Source organism: Eptatretus burgeri, chromosome 7 (assembly GCF_056783735.1).
Source record: "Eptatretus burgeri isolate ZD-2024b chromosome 7, Ebu_testis_v1, whole genome shotgun sequence".
Lineage (NCBI taxonomy): Eukaryota > Metazoa > Chordata > Myxini > Myxiniformes > Myxinidae > Eptatretus > Eptatretus burgeri.
Genome location: NC_140967.1, coordinates 110,830,974 through 110,854,302, shown reverse-complemented (window position 1 = coordinate 110,854,302; position 23,329 = coordinate 110,830,974). Strand labels below are relative to the sequence as shown.

At 44.6% G+C, this 23,329-nt stretch overlaps 1 protein-coding gene across 3 annotated transcripts in view; it reads left to right on the top strand.

Moving 5' to 3' along the window:
• Positions 1 to 6,929: 6,929 nt before the first annotated feature.
• The window catches only part of LOC147024094 (protein phosphatase 1B-like), a 136,978-nt gene continuing 120,578 nt past the window's right edge, over positions 6,930 to 23,329 (top strand). The window contains exon 1 of one of the 3 annotated variants that reach the window (XM_085890289.1): positions 6,930 to 7,076. Coding sequence is in view for 1 of the 3 variants with exons in the window: in XM_085890288.1 (XP_085746414.1) it covers positions 13,447 to 13,619 (173 nt within the window). In the remaining 2 variants the exon portion in view is untranslated. Of the gene's footprint in view, positions 7,077 to 13,059; positions 13,620 to 23,329 lie in introns of those variants that run through there. The other 2 variants (XM_085890288.1, XM_085890287.1) reach the window with 2 other exon arrangements.

Sequence of the window (23,329 nt, the reverse complement as noted above, 5' to 3'; positions counted from 1 at the left end):
GATGGCCCAATATCCAAATCTATTCATAATATGATAGGCTACTAGTGTGCCAAATTTGGTGCTTTCCTCACAAAATGCACAATTGTTATGCTATATTTAGCAAAGTTGCCGCACTATTGTGGGATCTCATCATCTCTAGCCGTAACAGCAATCCTAAGAATCGCTGCATGCTTCCGGATCTCAGCTGCTTTCTGAAGCCGTTACCACGATGCACGATCTCGGGGTGAATTCAGCTCGAGGTCTGTGTCCTCGCACTCGAATATGCAGGAGGAATGGGTCAACTTGTGTGGCAGAAAGGGTTGGTCGAGATTTCTAGTGCCCTCCATCATTGCCTGAAAGTGAAGAACATTATTGATTACTAACGGATTCTGGGATGTGGTTACGAAGCCATGTGGTTCTCATTATGGAATAGTCCTACTTCATTACCAAGAATACCGATATAAAGCTCCCCGAAGCAGTGCTAGTGTTCCCTTTGTTAAGACTCATTCAAGTGTGACCAGTGAGGCATGACCAAAATAAAATATACATGGAAATTGAAAAATAATAAATATTAAATATTAGCTAAATTAAAGTTAATAGACTGGAAAAATTAGTTTTGAAGACCGTACATCTGCCCAATAATTCATACATGCAGGTTTTATTCACATGTTCTGCAAAAAAAAAATTGCTTTATGAAAATTTATACTTATTTGGGCCCATTTTTTCAGTCAACTTCAACACCCCATGTCAGACACAAAAAAATCTTCTATTGGCAAAATGAATATATTTATACCTTCCGTGTGCTCCTGGCATCATCTGAGGCTATTGGCAACTAAATAATATGGCTTCGTTCTTTAACTATACCTTCTCAAAAACATGACATTCTTGCATTTTCCTTGTATTAACTGCAAAATATGCCATTTTAACCTCCAAATTGTCAACCTAGGGATGGACAAATTTCAACCAATTTTAATCAAACTTCGCCAGTATACTGCTTAATATACTGCAAAACCTCAGTGCTATCAGTGTTTGTAATCTGCTTTGTCCATCGTCTGCTAAATGCTGCAAATGCCCCTATAGAAATTATATTACTCACGTTATTGCTATTTGGCGCATGTGCAGTTCTCTGGTTTTGGCATTCTTGGTATGTTATATCTAGGAACATACAATGTACATGGATAATGGTAAGAACAACATTTTTGGCAGTAATCATAATATATGAGGCCTATGTGAATTTGGCCAAAATTTCTGAGATTTTTTTTGTTGAATTAACCTACTTTTGGACAGTTTCAGTGAGTAAAAATCTTGCATAGCTTACCTTTGAGGCAGATTCCTTGTAAATACTATTCACTGAACATGGTTAGTGGTAACAATTGAGAGATTGTGCCAGAGCAAACAACTAGAACGTTTCAAATCAATTGTAATGTGTCATGTCAATTTCATGAACTTTGTGTCCGTCAAGAACAAAGGATTGGTGGTCAGAAACAATGCAGAAGTGCCAATTAGTTAATTAATTGGCTAACAGATGGCACTTCAGGTGTCCCTGTTGAAAAAAAAAGTCCAAAGAAAGAGAAGAAGGGCTGTTTGATCTTCAAATGACCTCTACTGACCTTGTAAACAGACCAAAATGAAAGAAATATTGCACAGCCTTTACAAGTATAAAATTAAATTCCTGCAAAAAATGTTAATTAAATATGAGCATATTGACATTCATTTTTGAAGTTTTTTTTTGGCTAAAAATGGACGTTTTCAAAGATGTGTCAAATTCTGTGATGTACCACGGCTCAGATACGAATAAATTCCACACTTTTAGGCATAAAATGGAGTTGGACATTTATTAACTTCCATTTGAGTCCATTCTGGCTGAGAAATTCCCATTGGTAGGGTGATGGTGGTGTTTTTTTGGACGGATGGCCAGATTTTAAGCAGGGGTCAAATTTAATGATCTTTTGACCTCTGGTGACCTACTTAATTAGCATATTGGCATATAATAGATATATATGTGTGGAACGTAAAATTTTCAACATTTTGAGTGGACATTTGTAGCAATTGGGTCATTAGTTGAAAAAAAAATCACAATTTATATTTCCCCTACCACATAATTTCAGGTCCTGGGTCAGGCCCGGTCCTCCATCTTTAAGAGGATGATGAGGAGGCTTGGGGGGAGGGGGTGGTTCTGGGTGCTTTTGGAAATCCTGAAGAGTTTTGGAATGCCTTCAAGACTACCATCATTGATGTTGCCGGTGGATGTCTTGGAACTCATCATAGGGCGAAGAAGAACTTTGCCTCTCAAGGGACACTGGATCCCATTGACCAGAGTTGTAGGGCCAGGCTTAATGGCAGAGCTGTTCAGGGAGTTGAGGTGTAAAACTGTACATAAGCTGAGGATGGACAAGGAGGCCGATGTGTGTGGAATCTGTGAGGGGGTAGAGCATCACCTGTGGTCAAGTGATTCTCGTCCTGCTTACAGGGGAATTCACAGATTGCATTCCTACAAGCCCACCCCTCGCTGTACTGCAGGTAGAGCAGAGGGTGGTAGGCTCTTGACACAGGAGTCTGAAGTGGAGGCCCGCTGGGCTGGTTACTTTGAGTGGCTGTACCAGGCTGATCCACCAGCTGTCGAGTTGCATGTCATGGGCGTTATTGTCCCTCTTGCTGACCCTCCAATCAACTGTGGTCCACCTTCGCTTGTGGAAACACGGGCTGCGGTGAACCGGTTGAAAGGGGGTAAAGCTCCTGGGATCTGTGGCATCCATGCTGAACTTCTCAAGGCTGGTGGAAATGCTGTACTCGTGTCGTTGCATGCAGTTCTGTGCTCTGCCTGGAACACAGGCATCATCCCAACTGACTGGAAGAGGGGCCTTGTTGTCCCTCTCTGGAAAGGGAAGGGTGATCGCCAAGACTGCAACAACTACCGAGGGGTGACGATGCTCTCAGTGCCGGGCAAGGTCTTTGCTCGGCTAATTCTTGACAGGGTTCGCCACCATCTGCTTGAGCACCAGTGCCCGGGGAAGTCGAGCTTTACACCAAAGGAGTCAATGATTGACCATATTCTTGCTCTTGGGGTCCTCACTGAATGCAAACGAGAGTTTCGGCAGGGGCTGCTTGCAGCCGATGTTGATCTCCACAAAGTGTTTGATTCAGTGACTCAGGATTCCCTCTGGAGAATTATTGGTCTTCGTGGGGTGCCACAAAAACTGATCAATCTGATGTCTGAACTATATTCTGGTCATGAAAGTGCTGTGAGATGTGGCGGTACCATCTCTGACTTATTTCTAGTTGTTACTGGAGTTCCTCTGTGGTGTGTACTGGCCCCGACACTTTTCAGCACTTGTATGGACTGGATTCTGGGGATGATGTCAAAGAGATCAAGCTGCGGTGCATCGTTTGGGAATGTCAAGATCTCTGACCATGATTTTGATGATGCAGTCATCTTTGCGGAGACTCTGGATATCATTTTGGGGGCCCTCGAGGTGCTGAATGAGAAGTTGGAGCCACTTTGATTATCGGTTTCCTGGGTCAAAATTAAGATCCAGGCTTTCAATGACATCTTGGATGCTGCTTTCCTGTCTGTACCTGTTTGTGGTGAGGATGTTGTGGTCACAGAGAAATTCACTTACCTTGGCAGTGATATTCATGTATCTGCCGGCTGTGAGCAAGAGGTCAATCGGCGTTTGGGTCGGGCCTGGGGAGTCACGGATTCACTGGATCATGGGGTCTGGCACTGTTGGCACCTTTGCGGGAGGAAAATCCAAGTCTTTCAGTCCTTGGTCCTTGGTGAAACTCGGACTCTGACCAGGGATCTGAGATGGACACTTAACTCCTTCGGTTCCAGTTGTGGACGAAATTCAGTTCTTCTCTGTCGGAGTCTGAGATCATTTGTTAACAACAAACATGCGCATGGGAAAGAAGGAAATACAAGACAAGCAATATCAAACACAATCCTCATTCTGCTCAAAATGCACATAGTAATCCTCCTTATACTATTTTGAACAGAAAATGGTCGGGGATGGCTCGACATGTAGTAAGAGTAAATGAAGGGGAGGGCTGACAGGCATGAAGTAAGGGAACTAAGAACTACACACGTGGCCACTTTGGGAGGGAGGGGAGGATAGACACACTCATGGCAACAGTTGCAGTGTGAACACGAGGTCAGCCTTGAGGAAGGGTGATAACAGGGTTAACACAAAATACAGAGACCAGGTGGATGGAGATATGAGCCCATTACTTTGAACATACATTCCATTTACGACAGGATATTCTCAAAACATTCTCAATGTGATACTTTTTGAGAGATTCTCAAAACACCCAGCCTGTTTTTTATGCTGTTAGTAAGACCCCCATGACCAAAAGCCAACAGAGTTATTTAATTCCTCTTAGACAGCAAGACGTTTGCTCCAGTGGCATTCCTAGTTTCTGCGAGACAATCAGGTGCCAGCAAGGCATTCTTCTCTTCAACAGCTGGGCAGTTTCATTTAAACATTGGAGATACTCATCTTGTTTTGATGTACTTCAGTGAGATAAAAGCACATAAGATTTATTAAGATTAATTTATATCACTATGGAGGTCAAAAGACTGTCGGGGAAAAGGGAATTTTTACTGACAGTCAATTTGACTCCAGTACAAAAGTAAAACCTTATTTTATACTGTGTTCAATTCAGAAAAGTACCAGCACCAAGTGAATATAATTGAGAATAAATGAATATAATTATTTTCTCTTCCACACAGTTCTCTTCGGAGAATACTTGGCTATCACTGGTCAAACTTTGTGTCCAACAGGTGGTTGCTGAGAGAGACTCAACTGAGATTTGTTACCTGCATAGGTCAGCTCAACTGGGAAGGAGAACGAATCATTATAAATACCCAAGAACAGGGACATAACACAAGGGCTTCAAGAAAATGGGGGGACTGAGTCAATCAGATCGGTGTAGCTTCTGCAAGGTAGAAGCAGAAAGTACCAGCCATCTCCCATTGGGATGTAAAAACAACCCGTGTCAGAACAGCTCTACACCCAAAGGGACAACAATGTATGGAGAGTAATCCACTGGCATATCTGCAAAAGTCCCAATATCCCAGTTCCACAAAACTAATGGAAATATGAACCAAAAGCAATAAATGAGAACAAGGAAGTCACACTCATGTATGACCTAATGATCCCATCGAGAATGAACATAGAAAACAAAGCAATTTTGTTCGAAACAACACAGGCATCAAAAAAAATGACGAAATACAAAGATATCAAAAATGAAGTGAAAAGATCCTGGAAGCTGAAGAGTGCGGAAATTGTACCAGTGATTATTGGAGCGATAGGAATGATGAAGAAGAACCCCACTGAGATCATAAAAACCATCACTGGGATTATTACGACAAACCAACTGCAGTTGGAAGCCGTCCGGGGCTCGGTGACAATCCTCAAAAGAACCCTCGGAACAAAACTTTGAGAACAAGAAAACTTCTTGAAAAAAAACCGACCTTCTGAAACCTGCATATGGGAATAACAACCAATTACACGACAGAGACACACATACGTATATTTGCCAACACACACACACACACACACACACACACACACACACACACACACACACACACACACACACACACACACACCCACACACACACACACACACACACACACACACACACACACACACACACACACACACACACACACACACACACACACACACACACACACACATAATATATCTGGATATCTGTATATATTTCTCACCTAAGACACGCATGTAAATATAAATATAAATATAAATGTAAATATAAATAAAAATATAAATGTAAATATAAATATAAATATTATTGTAAATATAAATATAAATATAAATATAAATATAAATGTAAATATAAATGAAAATGTAAATGTAAATATATTTTTATGTCAAAATCGCAAATTTCTAAGTTCGTGACCTTGTGACCTTGACATTGGGACAAAAATGAAAAATCGAGCTCTGTGGGGCTGTGCAGGTGCCAGTGGGCTAACCAAATACCGACACCCCTGCCAGATTCGACAAACCCCCTAGGATAGGATGCAAATTGAAATTGGCTACCCCCTAAAAACACAATTCACAATTTTCTAAGTTCGTGACCTTGTGACCTTGACCTTGGGACAAAAATGAAAAATCGAGCTCTGTGGGGCTATGCAGGTGCCATTGGGCTCACCAAAAACTGAAACCCCTGCCAGATTCGACAAACCCCTCGGAAAAGATGCAAATTGAAATCGGCTACCCCTAAAAACACATGTTTTTTTGGGCGTGGCTCCGCCCATAATGGGCACACCACGCCCATTTTCAGGAAAACACAACTATATCATGATATAAACCTCCCACCAATATTTTATCAGGATCGGATCAAAACCCACAGAGCTATGCTTGGGACAGACAGACAGACAGACAGACATACAGAGACAGACAGACAGACAGACATACATACAGAGACAGACAGACAGACACACAGACATACAGAGACAGACAGACAGACAGACATACATACAGAGACAGACAGACAGACACAGACATACAGAGACAGACAGACAGACAGACATACATACATACATACATACAGAGACAGACAGACAGACAGACAGACAGACAGACAGACAGACAGACAGACAATCACACAACAATAATGAATATAGTGGTCACTTATTTTTTTCTTGAAAATATTTTTTCGTGATCCAATAAATATAAATATAAATATAAATGAAATATAAATGTAAATATTAATATAAATATAAATATTAATAAAAATATAAATGTAAATGTAAATATAAATATAAATGTAAATGTAAATATAAATATAAATGTAAATATAAGTATAAGTATAAATATAATTATAAATAAAAATAAAAATATAAATATAAATATAAATATAAATATAAATATAAATATAAATATATATTCACCCTCATCACACCAGTCAAACGAAACTCGTCATATTACTCACGATGCGATGACGTCATGCGCACTGCCACTTCCGCCAGCTCGGAGGTGCGCTGGTTGACACGATGGCGTCGATGAGGAAAAGCTAGAGGACGCAAAGCAGAGCACATTTCGAAAGGGAAAAATAAATATACAAACAGGTGAAGTAGAACCTGCACCGCGACTCCATCACATTCACCATCGATAACGTGATCGGGTTTTCACTTGTTGCTTGTGTTTGTGTGCGCGTGCCGCTCGACCGATGACTTACTCGATGTTGTTCGGTGATTTACACTCCATGTTCAGCATTTTGGCAAGGCTCAATGGAGCCCTCACATGTTCGTGTGTGTGTGTGCGTGTGCGTGTGTGTATGTGTGTATGTGTGTGTGTACGTGCGTGCGTGCGTGTGTGCGTGTGTGCGTGTGTGTGTGCGTGTGTGTGCGTGTGTGTGTGCGTGTGCGTGTGCGTGTGCGTATGCGTATGTGTATGTGCGTGCGTGTGTGCGTGCGTGTGTGCGTGTGTGCGTGTGTGCACACACATGTGCATGTATACATATTCACAAATACACATACACACATATTCACAAATACACACTATATATATATATATATATATATATATATATATATATATATATATATATATATATATATATATATATATATATATATATATATATATATATATATATATATATATATATTGTTGCGGATTCGCGCCCGCCGGCGTGCTGACGGCCACGTAACTCGAATCGCGGCACGTCGCCCACCGGACGGACAATCCAGTCGTGACCCTCTCGGACTAACGCCGGGAACCAGTCACGGGTGGACCTTTCGGTCTCACCACGATCGAGCCAATCAGCCCCCGCGTGGGATAGGGTTGCTCGCCAAATTCGACCTACCTAAGTACCCACGCGGAGGGTAGACCGGGCGATCGCACCTCGCCGCAGGTCGACTTCGGACACGAGCCACTTAAGCGACCCGTTCCGTACTATCGGGATAACCGAGCGGTGTTATTCGTCGACCTCGACGGTTCGATTAATTATCGGGCGTATTCAGCCCACTACCAACCCTTTACGTGAAGCAAGATGAGGATTCAATGGGAGAAATGACGAAGCGAAGCGGGAAACAGTTCAACATTAAGCACATTTATTCGCGATGAACGGAAAGCACACATATACAATTCCACCAAAAGCACACAGAAAAGAAAAACACAATTCAATTTACACAAAAAGCAAATGTAAAAGCGAAGACACAATGCAGAGCTAATACCGACTACCGAGCACACGGCAACACTTATACAATTTTACTTCACAGACGGCGCCGACAACACATACCCAAAACCAAGGAAAATAAATACCCTCAAGGATGAGGCGGGCCTGAGGCCGAGACCGGGTCGGCCTACCCGTCTGGTGATGAGACGCGGAGCGGCGATGGCGCCTCAACTCCGCGGGCCTCGCGGACAGTCTCTGGTAGGGGGTGGGAAAGGGGCCCCCTTGGTCGCACTATCTCAGCACGGGGGGGAAACAGGAGGGGGTTGCTGATGCTCGGGGTATAGAGGATCTTTATTATCCCGCGACGAGCGTCTCCACCTCGGCCAGGTCGCGCTGTCGGCCTCCCTCGGGTGCAGCTCCCTGCACGACGCGAGCACCCCCTCGTCTGGTGTCGCCGCCTTTCCACAGCTCCGTCCCCTCCGTTCCGACTCCAACGCACACGACGAGCAGCTCCACTGCCCGCGAAGTCTTGACTCTCTGTTTCCGACTCTCCTACTCTCCTACTCTCCGCCTCTGGACTCTCCTTGTCTACTGACGAACACGGTCCTTTTATCCGCCCTGTAGCTTCGCCCTCTCATCTTTGACCCCCTCCCTTCGACCTTTCACCTCGCTCCCCATTGGCCCGAGAAAAAGTGGGCGTGAAGGCTTTTTGATCCATAAATTTGCATATATCGATCGCCCTGGGGGCGGGGCCACCCGCCCTCGCTCACCGATTGGACGGCAAAAAGTGGGCGTGTGTCGTTTTTGATCCGTTTTTGAAGCACAAAATCCGTGATTTTGTACACGCTGTTCGACGCGCGCCCTGCACGAGTCCAACACCGGTACCCACAGCGGGGCAAGAACGGTGGCGATGCTACGGTTGCGAGGTGTGACGGGAAGGTCGTGGCGGTTGTGGTGAAGCGGCGTTGTGGTTGGTGGTTGATGTTGTGATTGTGGTGGTAATCATGGCGGTTGGTCCAAATTAAAGATAGTAAAAGAAAAACGGCTATCCTGAAGAGTCGCAGCACGCATAAATGACATGTATTCCCACTAGACAACGGGTTTGGGCCTCACTACACATGTACTTACCGAGATACCTCACCTACGGGACCTGAATGGTGGTTTGCGAATTTGGTAACCACAACAATATATATACATACACAGGTCTGCGATCTGTGTCCGCGGTCTGCGATCTGTGTCCGCGGTCTGCGATCTGTGTCCGCGGTCTGCGATCTGTGTCCGCGGTCTGCGATCTGTGTCCGCGGTCTGCGATCTGTGTCCGCGGTCTGCGATCTGTGTCCGCGGTCTGCGATCTGTGTCCGCGGTCTGCGATCTGTGTCCGCGGTCTGCGATCTGTGTCCGCGGTCTGCGATCTGTGTCCGCGGTCTGCGATCTGTGTCCGCGGTCTGCGATCTGTGTCCGCGGTCTGCGATCTGTGTCCGCGGTCTGCGATCTGTGTCCGCGGTCTGCGATCTGTGTCCGCGGTCTGCGATCTGTGTCCGCGGTCTGCGATCTGTGTCCGCGGTCTGCGATCTGTGTCCGCGGTCTGCGATCTGTGCCGGCGGTCTGCGATCTGTGCCGGCGGTCTGCGATCTGTGCCGGCGGTCTGCGATCTGTGCCGGCGGTCTGCGATCTGTGCCGGCGGTCTGCGATCTGTGCCGGCGGTCTGCGTTCTGTGCCGGCGGTCTGCGTTCTGTGTTGGCGGTCTGCGTTCTGTGTTGGCGGTCTGCGTTCTGTGTTGGCGGTCTGCGTTCTGTGTTGGCGGTCTGCGTTCTGTGTTGGCGGTCTGCGTTCTGTGTTGGCGGTCTGCGTTCTGTGTTGGCGGTCTGCGTTCTGTGTTGGCGGTCTGCGTTCTTTGTTGGCGGTCTGCGTTCTGTGTTGGCGGTCTGCGTTCTGTGTTGGCGGTCTGCGTTCTGTGTTGGCGGTCTGCGTTCTGTGTTGGCGGTCTGCGTTCTGTGTTGGCGGTCTGCGTTCTGTGTTGGCGGTCTGCGTTCTGTGTTGGCGGTCTGCGTTCTGTGTTGGCGGTCTGCGTTCTGTGTTGGCGGTCTGCGTTCTGTGTTGGCGGTCTGCGTTCTGTGTTGGCGGTCTGCGTTCTGTGTTGGCGGTCTGCGTTCTGTGTTGGCGGTCTGCGTTCTGTGTTGGCGGTCTGCGTTCTGTGTTGGCGGTCTGCGTTCTGTGTTGGCGGTCTGCGTTCTGTGTTGGCGGTCTGCGTTCTGTGTTGGCGGTCTGCGTTCTGTGTTGGCGGTCTGCGTTCTGTGTTGGCGGTCTGCGTTCTGTGTTGGCGGTCTGCGTTCTGTGTTCGTGGTCTGCGATCTGTGTTCATTGTCTGCGATCTGTGTTCGTGGTCTGCGGACTGTACAATCATGTGTGATCTGTGCGCATTGGGCATGGTCTACAATCTGTGCTGCTCATCTGCGATCTACGTATGTGGCATGTGATCTGCTGCTGTGCACGTGGTCTGCAATTACTGTTCATGGTCTGCGATCTGTACTTGTCGTGTGCGATTTGTACTTATCATGTGCTCTGCCTGCGGCACGTGTTTCGGGGGTCTGTGCCCACGCCGTGTGTTTCGGGGGGTGTGCCCACGGTGCTTGGTCTGCAGTGTGTGTGTGTGTGTGTGTGTGTGTGTGTGTGTGTGTGTGTGTGTGTGTGTGTGTGTGTGTGTGTGTGTGTGTGTGTGTGTGTGTGTGTGTGTGTGTTGGCATTGCCTTTACTATTTGTGTTGCCATTGTCCCTGGCGTGTGTTTGCGTTCACACTACATTATTGTTTGTTCTGTTTTTGATACTTTGGCATTCTCCGTGACCTTTGGCCCTGGCCCTGCCCTATTTTGTGTTGTGGCTGATGCCTTTTTTAAATTTGCTTTGTTTGCCTAAGTGCATCTTATTGTTCCTTTAATTAGCCTGCTTTTCTAAATCAAACCTTGTTTTTTAACAATTTTAATGCAGGCGTGTTTCTAAATTTCCAATGTTGTCCATTTCATTTTTTTTTTTTTGATGTGCATTGCCCTCATTTTACAGTCACCTTGTTTCCTCCGCCACCGAAGGTGGACGAAAGTTATGTTTTCACCCTGTCTGTTTGTCTTTTTGTTTTTGAACAGAATATCTCCAAAACTTGTGTATGGATTCAGGTAAAATTTGGTGGAGAGGTTAGGTGTGTGACAAGAATGAAATGATTTGATTTTGGTGAACATCCAGATCTCGAGCCGGATATGGATACTGTAATTTTTTTTAGTGATTCTTGATTACCATTGAGAGCCTCAAAAATGATATACTCTATAGCACGATAGCTCAAAACGTTATTGCTGGATTCGGAGGAAACTTGGTGGATGGGTTGGGTGCGTGACAAGGAAGAATTGATTCGATTTTGATGAAGATCAGGATCCGGATCCAATATTTCTTTTTAATTTCAGAAGTGATTCTTCACCATTAAGAGACGCGGCCAAAAAACGATATATGACACTACATCTCAGAGTTGTGGATGATTTGTAACAAAAACTATGTGGATGAGTTGATTCGGTGACAATAACAAGGCAATTTTATTTCAGTTGAGGTACGGATCCATATCAAACCTATCAGTGAGATTCACAAAGGAAACTGTTCAGCCTGGTGGAGGTGTGTGCTCCACCGAATGCCACGCTCTAGTTTGTAGTTGCCATTTTCCTCTACATATATGTACATATATATATATATATATATATATATATTTCTATATATATATATATATATATATATATTTCTATATATATATATATATATATACATACATATATATGTATGTATATATATATATATATATATATATATATATATATATATATATATATATATATATATATTGATAGATATACACACACCCTCCTATATTATACACTGTACATATTGTTTTCCCCCATTTAGTACAAGTTCAATTTGCATTCCTTTTCTCATAATGCAAAACTCAGTCTTTTGCCGTCTCGTATTTTTTGCTCATTTCCTTTTCCCATGAGAGCTTAACTTCCTCTTTATTTTTTTTCAAATGCTCTCTTTCCCTGCTTTGTTTTTTTTCTCTTCACCTCATTTTGTTGTTTCTCCCCTTCCCTCCCCTTGTCTCATTTGTTTTGTCACTGATTCTCCCATGGAAACAACTTTCTCCTTTACACATTACACAAGGTGGGTTGAGTCATTCAGCGATGCAGACGTATAATCGTTTTGTGATTCCACGACGGGGCCATGTATTGATATGTTTATTGCAATGAAAGGGAGAGGCAGTTGTTCACAATTACGTGAGAACAGTGTGGAAACAGAAAATATGTTTGGAAGATTTAGGAGTCAGGTGTGTGACAAGCTGTGTTCTCAGAGTTTTGTTCCGAGGGTTCTTTTCAAGATCGTCACTGAACTTCAGACGGCCTCGACCTGCAGTTCGCTTGCAGTGATATTCCCCGGGGTGGCTTGCAAGGGTTCCGTGAGGTTCTTATTCATCATTCCGATTGCTCCAATTATCACTTGCACAATTTCCGCACTCTTCAGCTTTACGCATCTTTTCACTTCATTTTTGAGATTTTGGTATTTGGTCATTTTCTTGATTTCTGCTTTCTTTAGGCCAAAATTTCTGGGTACTGAAACCTCAATTGCCAATGCATTATTTTCCTTTTTGTTCCTGAGTACTGTTGTGGAATTATTAAGCAGACTCAGTGTAAAATACTATTACTCAATTTTGCTATACACAAATGATCCACTGTTTTACTCCTGTGTTTTATCAGGACTAATAGGTGTGTGTGTGTGTGTGTGTGTGTGTGTGTGTGTGTGTGTGTGTGTGTGTGTGTGTGTGTGTGTGTGTGTGTGTGTGTGTGTGTGTGTGTGTGTGTGTGTGTGTGTGTGTGTGTCAGTGCTTTTTGACATATATGGTACTGTGTATCTAAAAAGGTCATTGGCTCGCTCTTAATCTTTCTGCATTCTCTCCCGCTTTACCACATTTTATATTCTCACAGCTTTGGTCTTTATATTTGCGGAAACATGTCCCATCTCATGATTCCATCATTGAGAAACTTAATTTTATCTATATCCACCTGATCTCTTTTGTGTCGCTGCACTTTTCCCAGCCAATGCAAAACAGGCTTTGGCACAGGAATTGAGAGCCTTCAGATCATCTGGTCTGCAAGGCTCTGGGAAGACTGGGCAATCCAGGAGATGCTCCGTTGTTTGAGGAATCTCTCCACAGTCACAATTGGTTGGTCCATTTTAATTATATCCCCACTTCTGCATCAGGGCTCTGCAGCTTTCTGAGGTGACTGTACATAAGCATGTCTCCCTGGTTCCTTTTGGCAGGGATTCCTCAGGGTCCAGTGACAGCTTGTGAGGTCTTCATTGCAGTTGTGTTGGCCAATCATCTATCCAGCTGTGGGGATTACCATGCAGGGGCTGAACAGCATGAAGCAAACTATCCTGGACTTCAACCTCTTGGATTCTGGTTCATGTGAGCACCTGATGATCAGTTTGCAAAACAAATTCAATCCCATGGAAATGTATCATAAAGCTCTTCGTGCCCTACACCATAAAAAGCCCTTCCTTCTTCATGGATGAGTCATTCTTCTCTTGGTTCATAATTCAGGGAAGAGTTTCTGATCATGTGACTGTAAGAGACTGGGTCAAATGCTAATGTCAGAAATGGTTGAAGCAAAATGGCTTACTGGGGTCCACTATTCTCAAGATAGGTTTATTGATGAGGTACTTGACGGCATGTGGGCCTTCTCCTGAGCATTCCTCCACACTATCTTACTGGGTTTACCTTTACTGGTCAATTATGTAAGTGGCGCAGTGATTATTGTGTAATTTTGGGTGTAATCCTGTTAACATCCAGTCAAACCCACCAAGGACCATATCTCCTTTTTGGTCGTCGGCCATGGTGCATCTGTAATCCTTTTCTCATTGTCCTTGCAGAGACACATCAAATTTTGTTGTATCTGGTGACCCATGAAGTGCATGGTGTTGTTCACAATCGCATACTTTGGTCTGGTTTAGGAGGAGGACTTCAGACATCCAACATCATTATGATAAACTACGAGAGAGGAAACGTGCTCTCTCGAAGTGAGAGTATGAATCAGAATATCATCAATATCACAGTCATCATTTTTCATCCCAACCAGCAACGTCCTTATGCCCCTTACTAGAATGGCTTCTGAGTTCATCATCCCAATTGGAATATTCACAAACTCGTAAGAGCCATCTGTCGTCACAAATGCTGTCTTGCACATATCATCCTCAGCCATCGGTATCTGCCAATGTCCCTTACTCAGGTCAGTGTTCATAAAATACTTATCTCCACTGAGCTTTTGGAAGAGGTGACTTCGGTAACTGAAACGATTGGTATGGATCAAATACAGTAATACTTTTAGCTTCCGTTAGTCAGTGCCTTCACTCCCACGCAATTCATCCATTCCATCATTATTTGGATGGACATCCATCACATTACACTGGGCCCCAACATTTTGACATCATGGGCTTGCTGTAGTTTATTATCAAACAGGAATATTCCAGCAACATTACTTGGACAAGGGTCATGCCAAAAGTCATGGGCACATGTATTGTGCAGTAAAACAAAGGTACATGTAAGAAAACTGATATTGTCAAGAGTAACTGGAGAAACGACGACTTTTCTACTAAATTTGCAGAATGATCCACGTATTTCTGCCAGTGCTGCACGAGCTTAAAAATACCGCCGTAATAGAAGTCCCTTCCAACACTTTGCAACCAGCTCCGCATGGCTATCTGGACTGCCTCATTGTTTTCATCGTGCTGGCCTCTCATGTGATCTTACAATTACCCGAACAGATGTTAGTCCGAGGGGTCCAAATTCGGATCGTATGGTGGGTGGGGGAGCACTTCCTCGCCATTGTTTGAGATATGCTCCATTCTTTGAGTGTGAGGTACAAAAGAAGTCATTCAACATTGTCATGTTGAAAGATGACAGTTTTTTCATCAGGCGCTTTTCCCCAAGTGCACGTTTCAGTTTCTTGAACGTAGCGAGCCGCCTTGATGGTTTCCCCTTTGGGTAGGAAATCAACCAGTAAGCATGCATCCCTCGGCATGCCAGAAGACAGTTCCCATAACTTTACCGGCGGAGAGTACTCTTTTAGCCTTCTTCTTTTTTGGAGATGTGGCGTGATGCCATTCCATGCTTTGCTGTTTGGTTTCTGGGTCAAAATGGTGGAACTGTCTCATCACCAGTCACAATATGGAACAGGAAATCATCGCCCTCAGTAGCATGTCGTTGAAACAACTGTGATGACACATCTATGCATGTGTTTTTATGTTTCTGTGTAAGCAAACGGGGAACCCAATGGGAACAAACTTTCCGATATTCCAAAGTCGCTATATGCTTGGTGTTGGCTTTATGGTTAGGGTGGTGGGTTTGGGATCCCTGGGTCCTGAGTTCAAATCCTGCTCAGCTGTTGAATTAATACCAGGTGGGGTTGACTCAACCTGTCATTCTTCCGAGGTTGGCAAAATGAGTACCAGCTTGCCTGGATGATTGAGCCATTTTGAGTATCCTGCGTCGGAGTAGCGACCCGTCCAGGATTGTGCCCAATAGTCCAGGAGACTGCTTCGGCAGCACCGATGCTCTGGACAGAGTATGTTCCTGATGGATGGATGGATGCATGGAAGGTCGCTCTCATCTCCTGTATGGCGTGGTGTTCTCTACCAAGCTGTGCTGCGATCTCCATAATTGTCACCCTTCGGTCCTCACTGATGAGCGCATGAACATTCTGCTCATTGCATTCAGTCGTGGTACTTCTCAGCTGACCACAGGGTGGCTGATCAGCAAAGTGTGTGTTTCTGTCTTTGAAGTGTTTCACCCACCTTCTGAAACCGCGAGTGCCCATGCATGCATCTCCATACAGCTGACTCAATCATCCGTAGATGTCTGGACCTGAGTTGTTGTTCTTCACGAGGAATTTGATAACTGCATGTTGGTGAAACTATATGTCGTTGACAGCCATTTTTTCCCAATGGATTGTGGGACCTCCATCGCTGTGTATACACTGAGCCTGTGTTTGTGTTTATATTGGAGTGGATAGATGGATGGATGTCCCTAATAACTCGTGTTCTACTATATTCAGCACAAACATGTGGAATCCGCTGATGTTCGTGACCTTTGGTCCGGCCCTTGCACATAAAACATCATTTAAAAAAATCATTTTGACTATATCTCGTTTCACAAATGCCGACAGCATGCAAACATTACAAATATCGTGGACACAGAAGGCTTTTGTGTTTTTGTCAACCTTATTTTGGTGTTTGTATAGAATATTTCCAAAAATAAATGTATTTAGCTGCACACACCTTTACAATTGCAGTTCCAAAGGAAGAACATGCTTCAAGTGTTCATTCAAACTTAAAACATACAAATGTTAACTTCCACAAAGTCATTCTTTCTTCTTCTTTGACGGCCCCAATTATCACCACCACCTTGAGGGGTCAGCATCAGGGAATGATTATGGCCTAAGTCTTTCACGAAGTGGCTGAGCAGGTCTGATTTGAGTGCAGGAATTTGGAATTTGGCCAAGGTGCCAACAATAACTTGCCTACCCTTTGGGAAAGCCACTCTGGGATCTGCAACCTCTACCAATGTCCCCAGAACTTGCAGATGAGACCTCCGACAACTTCCGATAGACGGTGCACACACACACATATATATGGAGGGGGGGGGGGGAGAGACTGAGATGCAAGTCGTGGTTTTTGCAGTAAGATGTAGCAATGTGCCCATTTCTGGTGAAGCTTGATCCTTGCCACATTGATTCAGACTGTGTTCAAAGAGTCACCATGAAGGAGGTAAAGCTGTATGCAGGAAACTATCTCCCTTCAATTGTAAGCTTCAAGCAGCTGCACGGTGCACATGTATGTTCTCTTTGCCAGATGTTCTCTTTCTTACTACAACTCCTGTTTGATCTTCAACATTCGCTTTCTCCACTTCAGTCACAGTGCACGAATAGTGCAGCTACACTTCAGACACTTTCCCTCGTTGTGTGGTTAAAAAAAATAACATTTTAGACATCATTTTATGCAAGACGGTCCATTTAGCATCAGCCAGTCCGAAGGTGCAACCTGGCCACAGTGATGTAGTTCCTTGGTGCTTTGTCCCCAGAGCCTTTCCCGACCATCATTTCACGCTCCCATCCCCCCTCCCGCTCCCACACCTCTCCTGTAACTCTGACATCATCTGCAGAAGAGTAGAGGCAGCAGAGCATTTATTTTAACAATTGCAGATCGATTTCTGATTTGTTTAAAAAAAAAAAAAAATAGAACTTTCCATACTCGGCTGAAAACGATGAATGGCATCTTCCCAATTTACAACCTCGTTATCTTCCAGTCAATGCTAGGTAAATTATCATTGAAAGATAACTAGACTGGACAAAAGTAGTATTCTGTAATCTGATGTAGCAAAGACATGAAGCAATTTCTCTAAAATAAATTCTACACTTGTACAAACATACATTTGACCAACAAAGACAAAAAAATCAGGTCACATAATAGATAGCCTCCTCCATTGTAAATCCACCGAAGCATTCTCATCTCTATCCTCTCCAACATCTCTCTCCTCTCTCCTCTCTCCTCTCTCCTCTCTCCTCTCTCCTCTCTCCTCTCTCCTCTCTCCTCTCTCCTCTCTCCTCTATCCTCTATCCTCTATCCTCTATCCTCTATCCTCTATCCTCTATCCTCTATCCTCTATCCTCTATCCTCTATCCTCTCTCCTCTCTCCTCTATCCTCTCTTCCATTTTTCTTTCTTTATTTTCCAGCACTCCATGACCACGATTTTTGTGCTTGTGCTGACAATAGCCTTACCCTTTCTCATTTCTTTTTTTAGGCCTGAAATGCTCCCTCCGCTTCAGAAATTTGAGAAGCATTTTATTTTTAGTAACTCACTGTTATTTATTTTTGTGAAACAGTTAAATATATCCTTTTAATGCTGCTTATTTCAAGAATGATGACATTTTGAAAATATCTGAACAGCTAAGCTCTACTAAGAAGTAGTAACTTGTCAGATTCGAGCTCTGTAAATGTATCACCTTTCACCAAGTGAAGTGAAAATAGAGCTGCTCCTTGGACACTTGTTCCCACAGCCCAGGGACAGTTCCACTGCCCAAGACTGTCCCAGCACTTCTGCATGGTGATCTTGCTACACCGAGTTGGGAGGACAAATGAGACGAAAACTAATTCATAAAAACTGGGACATTCCACATTCCACGCCGCCTTAGTCTTGGTTGACTGGTGACGAGGCAATGGAACCCTGATCCTCTGTGTTAAGGTTATCGCCAATCATGGCAATCACCACCGGGATCTAAAACACCAAGGCTTAAAAACCATGCATAAGGATTCTTCAACAGAAATAGTGAATGACATGAACAGCATCATTCATTACCTTCAGGGGTCGAGCCTCGCATGGTAGGGTTTATAAATAAATAAATAAATAAATAAAAGTTCCTCCTGATGACTCCATCTTTGCTCTTTCCTTCTTCGGGTTCCTTCTTGGTCTTCCATTTCATTTGTTAGGTAGTTTGTCTCCGGACCTGCCGTGGCGGTGTTTGTCTCCGGACAGCTTCACAAAGGACTCGTCCAGACGGGGGTTTGTCTCCGGACGTGTCTGAGCAGTGTTTGTCTCCGAACGTGTCTCGGCATTCTTTATGTCCGGACGGATGTTTGTCTCCGAACGGATCCAGGCGATGTTTGTCTCCGGATGTGTCCGGACGGGAGTTTGTCTCCTGACGCATCTGGGTGTTGTTTGTTTCCGGACTGCGTTTATCTCCAGACATGTCCAGGCGGTGTCTGTCTCTATGTGGTATTTATAGTATGGCCGGTAGAAAATGGATTTCAGACATTATTTTGTTTCCATCTTCACTGTTATTCTATACAGAATCATTTTTATGAGACGGTATGAATCATAATTAACGCTCCACTGCACAACTGCCTTCCCCTCCTCTCACCGCTTGCTGCCTTCCTTTCCTCTACCCCTCCTCACTCCCTCACCCCTCCTCACTCTCCCTCCATTCTCGCTCCCCACCCCTCTTCACTCCTCCTCCCTCCTCACTCTAACTTCCCCTTCCTCCTTTCTATTGCCCCCCACCTCCTCACTCTTCCCCCTTGATCTCCCCCCCCTTGAGTATTCCTGTCAGCAAAGCGATAGGTGGTATTTGCTCATATTAAGTACTCTTATCCATGAAAAAAAAGATCTCTCTGGTCACCATCCCTTCCCTCCCCATCCAATGCTCACCATCTCAGACACATGCATCACTGCCCCCATCATCCCACTCCCATCCTTGTACACACTTACAGCACTTCCATCACTTCTTGCACCCGCAGCACTCCCAACACCAACTACAACCCCAACGCCCTCACCCCCGTTTGAAAGTCCCCCAACCAAAGCACAGCCCGCCACCCCACCTTAATCAAACAGAAGACCAAATACTGTACTGCATTTGAATCATCAGAAGGAACTTAAATAATTATCATTAAAAAGCAAAGATGGAGTCATCAGGAGGAACCGAGAAAGGATTCAGGTTTCAGCTGCTACTCCACAACCCTCAAACCCATCCAGGTGCAGCCGATTGAGCCTAACAGAAAAATTTCTGCAGGAATTAACTTATTCTCCGAGAGATAGATAATGAAAGAGAGGAATAGAGAGTAAAAGGGAGAAAATAAAAAGCAAGAATTAGAACGAATAAAGACAAATATGAAAAAGTAGAAAGAAGTGTGAAAGGAAGAAAGAACAAATCTTTTGAACAAACTGGATAGATAGGTTTTAGCAGTTAATCCACAGACTCAAACACAGCAGCAGGTGCAAGTGACCAGGGGTCTGTTTAGCGGGGAAGCACGGCCCACACAGCGTCAGGATATAACCTGCACGCTCATCTACACACACCACACCCAGTCTGGCAGTCTGTCATCTGCAACCTCTGCACCGCCAACGGCAACAGCATGTGCAGTACCCCTATCACCGCCCTGACCCTCCGTACCCCTCATGTCACCCACACCCTCTACACCCCTCATTCCACCCACACCCTCTACACCCCTCATTCCACCCACACCCTCTGCACCCATCATGCTAACACCTGCCGCATCACCCATGCTACCCACACCCCAGTGACGTGTGTAGCTATCATGGAGTCACCCAACAAACACGACAAACTCTCTTCAACCTATTATCCCCCACCGTCTGACAAATCCAGCAAAGATGTTAACCCTTTCCTCATTTTGTCCACCACGGCTCTTAAATGAACCACCTCCAAGCATTTGTACCAGGAAAGACTTCCCACAGTCTCCATCAACCCAAATGTCACCTACATACATCATCCAACACACTGCTTATAAGCGTTTGTGGATTTGTCACTGGCCTTGCACTTATCGAGTAGCATCTGCTCGGTCTTGTCCTTTTTTTTTTTCCTTGGGTTTTTATCCCTTGGCACTGGCAGTGGGCTGGTCACTACCATGCCCAGCCAAACCGACATCCGAGCGACCCATCTATCCGACTTCACCCCTTGAGTAGCCGCTGTTGAGATCAACTCCCTCCATGCCTGTCTTACAGCTCACATCCACGATGCCACCCAGAACTTCACCTTCCATCCATGTCAAATGCATTTGCATTGCTAAGCCCCCCATGTCCTCCACACCACCACGTGACCTCCCTCCTCGGGAGCACCCATGGCCACCCATGGCTCATAACCATCAGAAGACAAAACTTCACCCTTTTATTCGATCCTTCATCAAAGGACTCCTGTGACTCCATGAGACTGACTCAACGTGTGAACTTTCCGGCCCAGATTTATCCCAATGGCAAATCCTCCCTTGTAAATTTGATGATGACAGATATCCTTGTAAACGTCTCCTGCTCTTCCTCTACTCCAATTGGTTCATGCAATCATATGCTTGTGGGAGTCAATACCTTGCTGGCTATTCTCAGAGAAGATGCCTCAGTGCCGGCGAGTCTGGAAGTTCACTCAGGCAGATTGACAAGGACTGAAACCAGCCATCTCTCTTCACGACTGGTCTCCCATATCTGCTGCCACTGATAGAAACTCAACCTGGGAATTCTTCCACAGACACCTGCTGTCTCTTACGCACAGGTTCATGCCATCTCATCTATCCTCCCCTTCCACCCATAGTGCACAGAATCCTGTGGTGAGGCAGTTGCTCTGAAAGCAGCATTTGAAAAGCAAACCTGACCGAAGGGAATCTCAAATCATTCCACAAAGTCTGCAGCAAGTGTTTGTCCACTCTCAGGAGAGCCCCACCCACACCCTCCCTCAAACTTGGTGTCGCCTTTTTCAGTCTATCTCTGGATTATGAACCCCTCCATTTCTTCCTTTTCTTGAAATGGCACCACAGTGCCGCAGAAATGGAAATGTGCCGCTCGTGAGAAGGCCTAATGCCCCAATTCTGTTTTCTTCCAAATCTTATCCCTAACCCCTCACTCTCATTACCCAGTCACACCCAACTGCTCCTGGACTCTGTGTCTTTTGCACTTGAGAAGGTGGAGAAGGTTCGTGCAACCCTCGACTCTGATTCTTCAACTGGACTGGATGGCGTCAGTTCACATATACTAAAAACGTGTTGTTCTGCTCTGGCACATCTTCTCTCTCTCTGCCCTTTTGACCCTGTCACTTTCCCGACGTCATTTTCCATCTGCATGGAAATTAGCAAACATCACAACGTTACATCAAAAGGTGCAAATACCGATCCCTTTAACTACAGACCTATCAGCTTACTTCCAATCATCAACAAGGTTCTGGAATCCATCATCGCAGTTGATATGAAATCCTTCCTTTTCTCTAACAGCCTCATCTCAGATCACCAATTTGGATTCAGACTTGGTCACTCTACCTTGGACATGCTGCTTGTCCTCTCCCGACAATGGGTGGAGGCCCTCAATGTCAGCATGAGATCAGGGTCACCCAACAAAAATCAGGGTCACTCTCTAGACATATTTCGAGCTTTGTTTTCAGTCTGGCATCCTGCCTTGCTCCCCAAACTCTCTGCCTATGGCGCACGCAGTCTGCCGGCAACCCCTTCTGGTCAAACTCACAACATCCGGAATCACTGTTCACTCCACTCATTTGTTCTTCTCCCCCCACCCCCCCCCCCCGCCTGTGGAACCAACTTCCGCAATCTCTTCAATCTTATCCTTCCCGCTAAGTCTTTAAGATAGGTGTTCACCACCATCTCCCCCCAACGAAAACCATAATCTATTCTACCCCTGTTAACCCCCCCTTTCCCCCCTTAGGCAATGTTATAGCTGAGGCTTTTGTGACAATTGACATCACAATTTGGGAGGTGTCTATCAGACATACTGGAGGTTCAGAACACTCGGCACTAAAAAAAAGAAAAATCCTTTTATTATGCAAAAGACGGACACTGATGGAAGAGACAACAAACTGACAATGTGACTGATAGCACTTCAGGAATAATGATGGTTATCTTTTGGATTGTTCTCAACCTCTTACATCATCATACCGTGTAATGTATTGAGCATATCCAAGTCTGTTCATTCAGCATGCAATTTCTTAAAGTTGTGAAAGTGTTAGATACAATAAATTTCTCGATAATGAAGGGAAAGTGTGTTGCATGTATCATCTACTTCCCTAAGAGGATTTGACCTTGGAAACTGAAACTTTTAGGGATTAATGAGGGCACGTTGAATATTGTGCATGTGCAAGTTTGGTTTAATTAGATCAAGTTTTGAAAAGAAATTTCCACCCATCTTGGCATTTTCTTCCTTTAGTGAGAGGGTGGGTGCAGCTGGAATTACTCGAGCGATATAACCGCAATGTATTAAAAATGCACATGAGCAGTACACATGTTTTTGCTTCATCTACATAACCCAGATTATTTTTTTTATTTTAGGGAACAATCGAGGCAGCTGTCTGTTGCCTAAACACTGCCCAAATAAATTGATGCGTCAGAAGAACGTGTTGCATGCTTGGAACAAGATATCCCATTGGGTGGTTCCTCTAAAAGTGATTACAGTACAACCAATAAAAAGATACAATGAATCATTGTGGTCCTTGTACCCAAGACAGTGCTCACCTTTTCTTGCTATTGTTTGCCATTGTCATTTGCAGAGTAGTAGCTGTGGACATTGAATGTAAATTTTATTTCGTTATTCTTCATTTTTAACACTTAACCAATGGCCT